The sequence below is a fragment of the Monopterus albus genome, unplaced genomic scaffold (assembly GCF_001952655.1).
Source record: "Monopterus albus unplaced genomic scaffold, M_albus_1.0 scaffold6.1, whole genome shotgun sequence".
Classification (NCBI taxonomy): Eukaryota; Metazoa; Chordata; class Actinopteri; order Synbranchiformes; family Synbranchidae; genus Monopterus; species Monopterus albus.
Window position 1 is genome coordinate 1798257 of NW_018127886.1, and position 14262 is coordinate 1812518.

Here is a 14262-nt window from a genome sequence, read left to right on the forward strand (position 1 = left end):
TGAGACCGGTTATTCTCCGGAGCCACACAACAGTCATGTGACTGCACACACTACTCCTTCCTGTTTTGGGAAGCTTTAGGGAATGCAGCTAATGCTTGGGAATTATGATTTTAATCACATTTTAATTTTAACTGTTCCAAACTTTTAATATTAACACAAAGATCCATTTGCAATAAATGCTGACTATTTCCCATTTCCCCAGACAGGCTTGGAAAAGCTTAAAACACCGATTTATAAGCACTCAGGAAAATGCTACGTGTTTTAATGATATCAGTGCAATAACTCCGTTAATTAAAAGTTGCCACAAAGTTTCCCTGCTAGGTTTGCAAACAATATATCAGCTCAAATCGTCCGGGTCTGCTGCTGGCAGAGAAGAGGACCGGCCTTGAGTTCAGCACTGTCCTGGGTCACTCCGATTAAACAAAGGGATCAACAGATTCAGTGATTCCCCGCCGCAGGCCTCTCTATAGGCTCCACGCAGAAAAACCCACAAAGAAAGCCAAGGCCCAGGGGGACCAGCGATGGCGCACACAGAAGGTACACGTATAGAGAGTAGTCAGGTCAGAGGGCTGCAGAGGTCGACCATCCAGACTGAAATGAGCCTAATGGGACAGAAAATGTGTCCTCGAAGTGAACTCGGCCTTCTCCCACTTCACCCCAAACTTCAATGAAGTACCTTTTCAGCCTCACGACATGGAGGCGACAGGGCCTAGAAAGGGACAGGAGGGATGCTGCGACTGTGGCGAGCACATTAATTTCTCTAATCTGTCCAGCAACATAAAGGATTGTGGATTCATTTTTCAGCGCCGTCTCACCACTATTCTAGTGCCTTTCTAAGGCCACATCCAAAAAGCGGGCTTTACTCGCTTTGCTCCGATGAAAATGGTTGATTGAAAAAGCCCAGATTAACTCTCACGTTTAGTCACAACCTTAAGGTTTACAGCCTGGTATATAATATTTAGTATAGGATCAAAACTGGCTGCTGCCGGGGCCGTTTTCCAGAACGTAACACAAAGCTCTGTAGTGAAAGATTGATGATGGAGAATACCTCTTTCCTTTGTGCTCCTCTGCCCCCTACTACGCAAGGCATTTTATAAGACCTATTCATGTCACAATTTCAATAATCTATCAAATTCTTGCGCGTCTTTGGGTTTAAGTCACATTTAAAGCTTCTGCAAAGGTCTGTCCAAAAACCTTAAAAAATGATTGGGTTTGTGTGAGAGAGGGGAAAAAAACCCTCTTAAGACCCTTCAGCTGAGAGGCGTAGTCTGAATGATAGTTTGTCAAACTGTTGTATCAGTCCAGCAGATCTACAGTCCTAAACCGTCCTGCAGTGTGTTGGTCCTCCTGCCAGACGGTGACGTTGCAAAGACGCGTTAAGCGCCGTTTTTTTTTTTTTTTTTTTTTGAATTGTATGTTTTTGTAATCTCGCGAGCTGCTGCACACTGGAGGCGAACTGCCCACTGGGGACACAGTGTGGAAATGTGTTTATACAAGCAGAAGTCAAATGATTGCACGAGAAAACACAACAACATTGCTTCTTCTATCCAGGGCACTGCTAACAAAGGTCAGCTACAACCTACTCCATCACCATCCTCACTGTTAACGAAGACCACATGACGCATTATATGGAATCTATTTGCAATTCACGACTTTATTTATTTATTTATTTACATTTGAAAACTCAGTCCCATGGCGCAGTGGACTATAGAAAAAGCAGGGCAACTAGGCTAGGTTACAAAATGAGAAAGCACGTTTTCACACCAACCTATGATCTCTAACACATTGCAAACGTTTTCTAAATGAATGGCATGCAGCTTCGTGTCCAAACAGGACGACGGAAGCAGAGAGCTTCACTCGTGGCACCGGCAGAGGCAGTGCAGTGTGGAGAGGAGGGCCTCACTGGCTTGTCTTTAGTATTAATTGAATGCCCTTCAGAATGATGAGGTTGCACATAATGCACAGCGCAAACTATTTCATTTTCAGATTTTAGAAATAACTTTTGTCCATCATGAATGAGGCTTCAACACACACACACACTCACTCACTCACATGCACACACACGCTGTCTGTACACATCGTTAATTTATAGATGCAAGAATGAGCTGCACAATTGATAAGCACAGTCTGAAAACACAGTGATTCTTGTTTTCCCTTGTCAAATGTTCAAATATTCACACGTCTGTAGACGTTTAAGGAGACCTCCCCAAACAGGAAAACAGAAAGAAAACTAAACTAAACAAAAATCACTGCACCTTATCTTGTCTAAAATGAGGTTCGACCAAACGTATGTAAAACTAGTAGACACTCACTGTTTTATTGACCAATAGGATTAGCACAAGTACACTAAACTCCGTTTATTGCATTTCACAATAATCTGCTTTTTAACGGTCTAAACACAACATCAACACCACAAAACTAAATCGTAAATCAAAAATCCTGTTTCTGAAATACACGAGGAAACTCACACATTGTTATTATCCTAAACATACAAGTTCAAGATCAATGGTGTGTTCCAGCTTTTTATACCAAAAATAACTATTATAATATTGATTTCCTTCCAGTGTTGTTTGAAATAAATAGATTGTGCATTTCACCTTGGGCAGCAGGGCAAAAGAATGGCCCACAATAACATTTGGATAAAATGTATATTTTTCTACTTTTTTCCTTCATTCAAAACATTTTAATAAAAAACATTATTTTAATTGAGCTTCAAATAAATTAAACCCTGTGTCACGTAAAAATAATTCATCGGTATTCGCAGTAATCCATGCTATATAACATGCATTTTATATAACTTTGGACTTAAAGGAAACCGCACAAGATAGCTACGAAAACAAAATATATAATTGTTCTATAAATAACCAGTTCTTTTTCTACCCCCAGTCGTGGTTCTTGGTTCATTGTTTTATAACCTGGTAATATCCTCGCCATGCTGTGCTCCGGTGAGTTCGTCGGGGGCCCCAGTGTTAGTGGCCGAGGCAGCGGCAACAGCGCCGGCTGCTGAGCTTGTGTTGGACCCGGAGGAGGAGGAAGAGGATCTCACTTTGGTGTTCGGGAGCCTGTGATCCTTTTTCCATTTCATCCTGCGGTTTTGAAACCAGATTTTAATCTGTCGCTCGGAGAGAACCAGGGTGTGGGCGATCTCGATGCGCCTTCGCCGAGTTAAATATCGGTTATAGTGGAATTCCTTCTCCAATTCTAAGACTTGCTGCCGAGTATATGCTGTCCTAGACCGTTTGGGCTCCGTCCCGTTGTAACCCGAGTTCACTGGAAAAAAAGGAGAAGTGGAGAGAAGGGGAGACAGAGAAGGGAGGAAAGGAGGGGTAAACAAGAATGGCCTCAACAGAGATATGGCTTGAAAGATTTATTGGATATGAATGTTTAGCTGTTTGAAAAATTCAAATGGGAAGTTAAGAACTTCTCGGCGTAATGAGAGGACACTCACATCCAACTATGAGCTAAATTATTAATACAAGATTACAAAGCTCAATTTTTTTTCCAAATTCATTTCTCCTCTCTCTCTCTATCGCGCAATACATAACAGCAGAAGCCACATGGTGATACGGCTGCCCTGAGTATACCTCGGCTATAAAATTTATGGTGGGTGTAATTACCAATGCCGAGTCGTAAATCCGCCTCAATTGTGCAATTTCAAAGGCTTCCCTGCTATCGGAGCAGGGGCTGGCAACGAGATGGGAGTCAGAAGGACTGATAAAGGGAGGGAAAAGGAGAGGAGCATGAGGAGTGCAGGGAACATAAACACACAAGTTGCCTACCAGTGCTGACGTGAATTTTCTTCATCCATGGGTACACCACGGGCTGCTTAGAGGAGGCTGTGCTGTTTGGGTGCTCCGGGGTAGCTTGATTGCAGGCGGAGGTTGCGGCCGGTGGGGTGGCAGGGGACATGGACAACTGTGGGGTTTCACATGAAGCAGGTTGCCCTTTCCCTGTCAGCAGGTGCGCAGAATGGGGTATTCCATGTCCCCTTGGCGTGTCAGGTTCAGGGATGCTTGCACAGTTATACTGGCGCTCTTGGTAGCTCGCCCGCGGAGGATATAACTCCTGGTGGTGATGCTGGTAGCCAGTGTCCCTTGCGCGGCTGTAATATTCTGGACTATGCTCGGGGATGTAGTTATTTTGCGAATATTCCTCGCATGGAGGAAATTTCGGATCAATGTAGTTAGACTCCATCAAATACGAGCTCATGATCATTAATTTCTGGAGTGGAAAATAATTTTTCTAGCTTTGTCGTTTTTCTGCTCCATAAAGCCCTCCTACTTGCGAGCAGCCCTGTAAAGTTACTTTTACCACGTGACCCAGTGGCCCAATAGCAGCATAAGAGGTAGTTCCCGGATAAGGAACCAGAGGTATTTAGCATACCTACAGTAGCCATTGTGGGCACAAATCTCTCTCTTTCTCTCCCTCTCTCCCTCCCTCTCCCTCTCTCTCTGGTTGTGTTACCGAGGCAATTGATCTTGGGGACAAAACTAGTAGCTAGTTGCTGACCAAGGAAAAAATAAAACAGGCAAAATCCGCTGGTCTCAATTATTCAACGGGACATAGGTGATTCGCCAAGGATAGGGTGCAAGAAAAGCAAACCAATCATTTTGTTAGCCTGCACGAATTATATAAAGGTTATCTGCTAATTAATGAAGGCACTGTCTTTACCAACAGCACTTCAACTGTGAAACAGATTGTGGTTTATTACCAGACTCAGGAATTAGAGCTGCATCACTGTTATGAGATGGTGTTACTAAAACCATTTCAGCACTAATATTTAATAGGTTTATTGTGGCTCTAAATGTCAGAGAGGAGTGTAGTGGTGAGAGGTTCAGGAGGTGTGGTTGATTTCAGAAAATAGGCCTGATCATTTATAACGATGGAGAAAAGTAGAAAGGAAGACTCAGGCTGCCTGAATAAAAGCTTAAGCTACAGTCAGGGATGGGATTTGTCTCTTTTGAAATTACATCCTGGTTGTTTCACTCTACTGTTTATAGACTTCTCTCATGCTTGAATTAACTACTGGTGAGGATGACTGCAAAAACGGGACTGGTTTAAACAAGCTAAACTAAACAGAAGTCATGGTGGCTTAAGTCTATAGTCATAAATGAAGTGAAGCACATGCCTTTAATAACCTTTAATAATAACATCTGCTACTGAAAGGTGAAACACTTCTTCAGCAAAGTCCTATGGGTAAAACTGAATTTCATTATGAGTGTTGTCACAGCAGTGAAGCACAGGCAACAAGAGCAAAGAGTTGAGAAACAGTACAACTGATGGCACAGACGAAAAAACAGTCAAGCAGACAACCAACCAAACTAGCATGATACAAGCGATGTGACATCACAGACCAGCCACCATAGAACAGAACAACTGTGGTGTCACAAGCCTGACAACTGCACAGCAGCAGCATGTCACAGAACAAGAAGTAGGGGACCATCACCATCATAGAGCTACAGGCCAGGGAGAAGAACAACACTATGAACTGCTAACTTAACAGTAGAGGGCTAGTATGTGAGAGTGAAGTTAAGTTAAATTTGGTTGTTGCACATGAGGAGCTGCATTTTGGAACAGTGCACAGTCCGACTGCATGAAGGATAGTCACGCTTTGACACATCTTGCTTGTAGATTTAATAAAAACAAATAAATAAATGAAAACAAATGCAACCAAAATCAAATGAGTGTTCAAATTCTGTAACACCATTAATGATTTTTGTCAAAGTTATTGCTCCTGACTCTGTTCTTTCTCTCTTTTTCTGTTATTTATTCTTTCCTGGTGATTCCCTGTCCTTACAAGATGGGACATATTTCATCTGCCAGACATGTTGTGAGCTTTGTTATGGCAAAACAGAAGCTTGTGATCAATAGGTTAAATGAAGCAAATCTGTGTGGGTACTATCCCTGCACTGCAACCATGCAGGAGATGACAAGAGCATCTGAAAGCGAGCTACAACCCAGATTTTCAGGAAGTGAATGCAAGAGGAAGAATTCAGTATGCTTGAAACTAGAGTCCCACTCATTCCAAATATTACAAAAAAACAAACATTTAAATCTGAATATTAGAGGAATATTTCTTCCAGCTGTCACGTGAAAATCCAGCTTCTAAAAGCTAATCCTTCTGAAGCACTGACCATCAGCCCCATTACTGGAGGACTGCTGTTATAATGTAAACTGACACTGCCTGGCTGTATAAACCTGTCAAGTGCTGTAGCATCTCAGAGTCAGCTGTGGTCAGAGAGAAAGAGACACTTCCCTAATATCCCAGCACCCTCCCAAAAACACCCATACACATTTTTATTTCTTTCATTGTTGTCTCCACCTGTGGGGGGATCAGCACCCACAGTCACAAGTAGAAAATGATAAATAATATCAATAAGAATAGGGAATGTCCTTTACAGGCTCCAACTTGGAACAAGCAGGTGGTGCACACGTCTCTTTTGGTCTCTATCTGCTGGTCAACATCATCACATTGCAAACTAACGGGTGTATTTCACTGCGATAATTACATAATATGGTTAAAAACGACGTGAAATGGCATTTTTCTGGCGTTTGTGTTTGCACAGAATGCGCACGACATTTCTATTATCCCTGGCGAGGATGTTAGAGGCGTTTTATAGAGCAATAAAAGTCGTAAATCAGTCACTTTTAAACGACCCCTAGTTCCTAACATGTTTTACAGGGTCTGACACAGTAGTAGCCACTCACTGCACACATGGGTTTACTCTCTACGGCCTACCGACAAAATCTACTGCTGTCTGGGCTATGAATACACTTTGAGACAATGTTATTGCATTGCTAGGGCCTGGATCTAGGCTGAATGTGTATGTCAATGAGTGCTTGTATATGCAATAGCAGGGGGAAGCCAGAGAGAGCAGAAGCAGAGGAACCCATTGGCTGGAGTGGTATTTCAGTTGCCCATGTATTCCTGTAGAGACGTATTTGCGACTGTTTGGACTTCACACAAATTCGGTTCTACAGGGTACATATAGACAACTAATGTGGTTTAGGTGGTCACTCAGGCAAACCTCTGTGCAAGCACGTTTCCATGTTTGAAACTGAACTGGCATTTGAGACTAGTGTCATAACAAACGTGGAGTAAAATGCTGCACAATGCCTGCACCGAGGCGGAGGGTGCTTATCGGGGTTACGACACCACGAATCAAACAGGATCTGCACTTAATATATTTGTAAATGACAAAATCTTTCCACCTATAAAAGTCCGTGCATCCACAAATATGCTTGCATACACCTACGCGCGCGCACATACACACAATCAGAAACATGTCATGTACAGAGGACAAGAGGGTCTCTTTTCTCAACATTCATCCTGTGCCTTTGAGGTAGCTCCTATATGAATATTCAGCCACAAACACGGCGGATACAAAGGGACAGCGTGACAGCACAGATGAAAAATACGTTCCTATTGTTCTCAACCATTTCGTCTTTTGCTATTACCATACTGACCGCTCGGTAACCTTTCTTCCTGCCACTCTGGAAGCTAATGAGAAAAAGCTCGGATGAAAAATGCAAAATCAAACATGTGACCTGTTTCGGGGTTATTAAAAACAGCAAACATGCTTGGATTGTGAATCGGTGGACCTTAACACAGTGGAAATGCACACGAGTCTCGAAACTCTGTCAGAAAAGAACCCCCCATCTCATTCCATATTCTGTTTTAGGGTTTTAAGACAACAAAGAGCGAACTGATGAGGAAATGATAACAAAAAAACAGAAATCAACCCCACGTTTATTTGGCTGTGTCGTGTGCTTGTCTAAATACACGCTGTTTGCTGTGCACCCACCCAGCGTAAAAGAGCTTCTTGCACCCCACTACTCCCTCGCCCCATGCGCTCTGAGGACGCATTTTAATATTAGTTAGACAGCCTGACCCGCGTTTCACCCCTCGCGTTTGACTGGTTCCAATAGTTCACTGCCAAGGATTATTGATGGAGAGACAGCAATGAATTCTTTCTCCCCACAAATGGCTTTCAGATCGTGCACCTAGTTCAATAACTAGTTATAATGTAGAAGTACAAAAAATGAGGCCCTCAGGCGCATTAATTTGATGTTTCATTTGTTCATTTGAGAAATTGTTAAGCTTTCCCTTTCCCCTGCTAAATAACAGCAGTACAAGCGTGTTCACACATGTACATATGTAAGCAAAATAAATCTGCGCACAATTATGTAAAGGTGGTTGTTCTGTCCATGCATGGCTGTTTTTAATTTGGTGGCCCAGCAGCACCTGACCTGGATGCAGACACCGCAGCAATATTCCGCTCCCTGATGAAAATGGTTACGATGCGCTTTTAATCAAACCCTTAACCTAATAGCCTTTACACATTTACTTTCCCCAGGTGCAATAACATTAGGCTGGATCGTTCAGTTAAAATAAAAATTTTTAATGAAGTGCAGACAGACTGGAGACTAGTTAGATCTGAATACCCTTCAAAAACCCACAGCCAGGGGAACACAAGTGGTTTCGGAAAGCTAGTAGATGCCCCACAGAAACCATTGGTTGGTTGGCAGTTCATTATAGCAATGCGGTGGTTCATATTAGACCCACAATGCCGTTTTATATCCAGTTCACCTGCGCAACAAGAGTGCAACTTTTCTGGCTGTTAACTAGACCCGTGTAGTTTGCAGAAAACAGTCACTCAAGCTTAAGTTTTTCGTTTAAACATCTGTTTAAAATTGTATGGAAGCTTGTTAAACCACAATCCCTGAATAGGTTCGTTAAGAGTGCGTATATCAGGACCGGATGTGGAGCCAGCTAAGCCAAGTCCCAAGCCCCACCATGCAGTGTCACATCTCCTGACTGAAGCCAGTGGATATGCGTGTGGCCATAGGTAACACTTACTGGAAAGTCCTCCGTCCCACTCATTTTGTCCCGATGAATATCTGCAAACAGAAAGGAAAAAGAAAATTAAATTTAATAAAAGGTTCAAATATTCCACCCTTAAGTTAGGAAAAGTGAAAAGATTCTTTAAAAAATGTGGTAAATTCACACCAATTGTTAATTAAATATCTATTTTTTTACATCACAACATCAGAACATTAGATGAATAAATTATCCAGTGACTCAAATAATCAAACATTTGCAATGTCACATTTGAAATCATCAGTTTGATGGATATTAAATTGACTCAAATGAGGAAAAAATAAATATAAATGAAACTAATGAAAACAAGAACTCAAATGATATAAACATAACCAAAAAGCTATTTCATTCAGACTTATTCATAATATATTCTCTACAGGTAGTCTCTCGGCTTTCAAATACATAAAGCCAAGCGTTTTGACATATTGCGTTACTATTTCCTCTTCATCATCACCCAGTCTGTCCCGTTTCCTCTTATCCTCTTATCGAGGCTAATTGAAAAGGAGCTGCCCTAGAAAAGCTCGGACATGTGTGAACTCCTGCAGAACTGGGACCGAGAACTGAAATTTAGAACGGGTCATTTTCAGACAGTAAAACAAAATTTACAAGCATTGTGGTTGTTTCCTTGGGCGAATCTTCTATGAATAGAAATTCCCAGACTTCAGCGCGGCTGAAATATGGCGAACAGTCAAAAAAGAAATCATAGAGACTATGTCTTCACATTGTAAATAAATTCTCACTGTATTAGAAAACGATGTAATGGAACTTTACGGTTCTTATTCGGGCTCAGACAAAGGGAAGCCTGCGCTCACCCGGAAATGACCTCTGTGGATTGAATGATGGCAGTTTCAGCTCCACAGGTCAAAGAAAGGAATACAAGAGCCCAGAACATGTCAGTGCAAACGGATGTTTAGATGATTTCACTTTCACTATAATGATATAGTCTTCATCACTGATTAAACAACATATTTTTGATTCAAACTTAATGTAATGACTGAATGATCAGAAGAATTCGATTATAACTAGGCTCCTGAAGCCTTTATGAAAATAATGTCTTACCACACAATCTATTTTATGAGAAAATATCTTATTTCTGTTTTTGGAGGAAACATATTTCTCAATTTAGAATTGTTTTATTTTAGTTTGAACGTTTATGATGATCATTTTCTCCCGCTGGCAACAGATAATGTGACAGTGGAACTGCTAAAAAAATATCTTGGAACGAAAGGAGCAGTATAATAGATGCCACAGCTGCCTCCACTGTGTTTCACCCACACAGGAGCGTGTTACACAGTGCCCTCTATTGGAAGTGCATAATTTATTCTCCTGTACACCTTGAAAGCAAAACTGCAGAGACTAAAAAGAGTAATCTTTGTATTTAAAGAAAAAAGCTACAAACAATAAAGGCCGTGGCATCGCACAGTGTGACAGAAACTGACGTGCATTAATGCAACCTCAGTGACTCTGTGCGATGAACAAGAAGCTTGATGAGTCCTAATCTGGATGACTTCCAGTTCCTATATTAGCCTCAGATGCTGCACCGCAGGCAGCATGTGCGTCCTTGAGGCAGCTTGCTCTGGCATCTGAGCTCACCTCGACCAAACAAGACTTTATATCAAAACTAGTCATTTGCACGTTCACACATTGATTAAGAAAAGAGTGGTGTTTCTAGCCTGCACCGCTTTCCAAGACATATGAGCAATGAACTGATGCGCCCTATGGAGCAACAGAATATTATCGAGCTTATAAGATCACGTTGTCTCATCCGTCTCCAAACTGATCAATTTAGTAATATCTGCAGTTGCAATGAGGCCAACAAGTAAAACAGGGTCACGAAGGGGACTGTTAGCTACGTGCACGAAAGCTCAACAGGGGGAACTCTTCTCCAACAATATAAGAATATTGTGCAAGAAAGGTACGTTTTTATAAATCGTGGATTTTGTGCTACAGTGTTCACGTGGCTCGAGGAGATGTCACAGTTATAATGGCTTTGAATTAGACCTGTTCCTTTGCTCAGAACTGACCATAAAACAACCGTGTGTGAGAAGAGACACTACTTCATGTCAGGGTCAAGCAATGAGATGAAGCAGCTTCATCAGGAGAGTTCTTATTTTTTATCCTACCTTTTATGGTTGCACATAAGCTTTTGATCTATAAAACAACAGTTTAGTGTCTGGGCAGATCACACAGCGCGTCACATTTTATTTATTTTCAGCACATTGTATATTTTACATACAGGTGGGTGTGCAAGAGGGAAGGTGTGTGTGTGTGTGTGTGTGACAGGAAGAGGGAGAGGGTGGAGCTGATAAAACTGGACGCCAGATGATTTTTGATAGTTCTGTCTGACTTTACATTTTTCTCACAGTCGCCTTTCTTTTTCTTTTCTAGCACTGCCAGGACTAACATGCAGATCAAACTGTTGAACCACACGGACTGACACTGTGTACGAGGGATTAACATCTTCACTTTCTATTCATTTCCGTTTTTTCTTAAGATTAAAATCTGGTAACGTTTGAGATGGTGCTCCATTAAAAAAAAAGGCCTCATGACAACACAGTAACCACGATCGGTATCATGTGAGAAATCGTGTTATTTGTACGTCTTGGAGTGAGACTTGGTTGCAAATTAGAAACGCCAAACAGAAAATCTCAAAAAGAGCGTTTTACCGAATAGTTTCAAAACCTAATTATTCTAAGATCACAAAAAAGCATATTAACCATCAATTAAATACCGTTCATTTTGATTCTGATCAACTGAACAATCATGCATTCCAAGTCACACTAAATAAAACATACATCGAATTTTGTCAGGGTGAAATAACGCCACAGTCGCAGGCCTGTAGACAAAAGTTAAAGGCAACTTACTGCAGCAGCTCTCCGTGGTCCGCAGCAGCCGACTACACAGTCCGGAGGACGGTACTGCATCCTCACTACCACAAAGCCCTTTCTTCCTTAGATCAGGCGAAGCCAGCAGCTGCTATTCCGGACAGTTAAGATTATATATGATGTGTATATATCGAAGGTTTGTCAGCTCTTCCAGGCCATAAAACCCACTTAAATGACACCACGTGCTTCCTATGCACCATTCACAAGCCCTGCTTGGGGCAATTGGCATATGTAACCTTGTAAACTTTAAAATACCCCAAAAGAAAGACATACAAAAAGGGATTCAATACATTGCCCACATGTAGGTTAGGCCCAACAGAGTGCAGAGCAAGTGGACGCTGCGCTGACCGTTCACAAATCCGTCAAAGAAGTTGAATAGGAAGATATTAATTTGAGAGGTGAGTTGATTTTTATTTTCTTTAAGCAGCCTAGCTGCCTCATAGTCTTGGGTATACTGCGTCATTAGCTACTTCTACTAAATCTGCTGCTGATTGCAGACACCCAACAACTGGCATGATCATATGTTCCTCTACAGTACCAGATAGTGTTGTTTTAACTACAGTGAAGTGGTGTCAGGATTAAAGAGCAGGGCGATAACATGGAGTGACCATATGGACCCACCGGTGATGGCGCGTCAGGCTGCGTCCACAGGAACCCAAAGTTTTGTATCCATGTTGTGTTGTGGGCGAGTGTTATCACAGGCTCGTGTGTGCCTTCCTTCCCTGACAAAACAGGAAGCAGAATCCGCCTGTGGTGGGAAACGCGCAATAAAGTTTTATGGGGGCCTTAAAGTTCAGAGCGCGTTTGTCACTCAATGAAATTCTGTGGATTCTGGAGTCCAGCTAAAAAAAAAAATAATAAAAACTTGATCACTGGGACCAAAAGAGTGCTCTTAAAAATATTACAATCAAACTAAATTCATTAACTCTGTGTGCCGGTGGCTGTAAATTCACAATTAACCTCTAATATCAGGAGAAAAATAAATAAATAGAAATGTGCATATTGACAATAGAAAATCTAGTCACTTTTATCATGAGACTTTATTAGTTACAATCAACATATGAGCAACCCATCAGTTATTCTCTGTGTAAACCAGAAGAGAAATAGTTTCATTGCACGTTATAATATTATGTCAAACAGTCGCTGAATTGTACATAATGATTTAGATTCACAAGGACATGGCGGAAAACGTGGATGATGCTTTCACAGAAATCCACTCACTAACAAACATCATATATCCAGTCACATCCTAACTTTGCACTGCAACATAAAGAAAAGGAGAGAGGGGGGAAATTTGTTTTTAGTGGTGGGAAACTATTTAACTGTTACTAACCGGGCAGCTTAGTAGGAATTGTTTTTGCCTTAATTTGATTCCTCGACCTTCGCGTTTAATCACAAGAGGAGGACACAGGACTGGAAATTATGCCTCTACTACTCTTATCCTAATTTAAGAAGTACTTTATTAGTAACCTTGTGCAGCCTCTTGGTGCTCTGCAGACCACAGCGTGGCAGCGTGAAGCTCCCCTCAACCTCTTCTCCCCTTCGTGCAGCAAAGTGAGGTTATCAACGCATAGGCAGCAAATTAATTTAGTAATGTAAACCTATTGATCAAAGTGAGTGATATTCAATGCATTAGGTCCCAAACTGCAGCAAGTGACATATAATTGGTGATGAAGCACACAGAGCGGTGTCATGATGTCATTGCTCCTAGCAGTTCATCCGGAGGTCAGGCGGCGCTCCCGCTCTGTGCAGTGTGGGGCTGACAACGTGCTTCATGCGCCCCGCTCACTCGTGCACTTTTACTCCTTCACTTTGATCTTTGAGTCCTTCTTCCACTTCATTCGCCTGTTCTGGAACCAGATTTTGATCTGCCTCTCGTTCAGACACAGGGTGTGGGCGATCTCAATGCGCCTGCGGCGGCTCAGGTACCGGTTGAAGTGAAACTCTTTCTCCAGCTCCAGAGTTTGGTAGCGGGTGTAACTGGTCCTGGACCGCTTACCCTCCGATTCTGAAGTGGCATTACAATAAGTTAGCTTCCAGCAGTATTTTAGTGGCAAACAAATCAAATATTATTACATTAAAACTAGGTTATTCTTTAAAATCAGCATTACAAGCAACCATCTTATGTCTCTTTCCATGTTCATTTAAAAGGTCAAGTATCTTTATTTAACCTAATTAACCTGCTATTATACTGTAGCTTTGTGTGATAAAACTGTATGTCAGACTGATAAGGATGGTTAACTAGATCTAATATAATCAGCTTAAAGAAGGGCCCTCTACGCCCTTTCACAATAAAATACACCGGACTAATGCTCAAGAAATATTATGTCATTATAAAATGCAGATGTAACTAATAACGTATTAGCCTCTGTGTAAACACTGGCCTCGGCCTGATACCGCTGCAGCGGAGTACAGATTTAAATACACGTGTATTATACCTAAAGCAGTTGGACTAAAAAATGGAAACGGGAGCTTTTCCACATATATTTTCCTGCT

General features: G+C 41.7%; 2 protein-coding genes across 2 annotated transcripts in view; both read right to left on the bottom strand.

Annotated features, from left to right (window-relative positions):
* Positions 1-1690: 1690 nt before the first annotated feature.
* hoxc4a (homeobox C4a) lies at positions 1691-4261 on the bottom strand. The gene is made up of 2 exons (XM_020618600.1): positions 3780-4261; positions 1691-3270 (listed from the first exon to the last, which is right to left on the bottom strand). The coding sequence occupies exons 1-2, from the start codon at positions 4213-4215 to the stop codon at positions 2909-2911; spliced, it is 798 nt and encodes a 265-aa protein (XP_020474256.1). The 5' UTR covers positions 4216-4261; the 3' UTR covers positions 1691-2908.
* An 8584-nt stretch (positions 4262-12845) lies between these two features.
* Positions 12846-14262, bottom strand: part of hoxc5a (homeobox C5a) — a 2729-nt gene continuing 1312 nt past the window's right edge. The window contains exon 2 of the mRNA XM_020618633.1: positions 12846-13774. Within this exon, the coding sequence (XP_020474289.1) occupies positions 13566-13774 (209 nt within the window). The 3' untranslated portion in view covers positions 12846-13565. The remainder of the gene's footprint in view (positions 13775-14262) is intronic.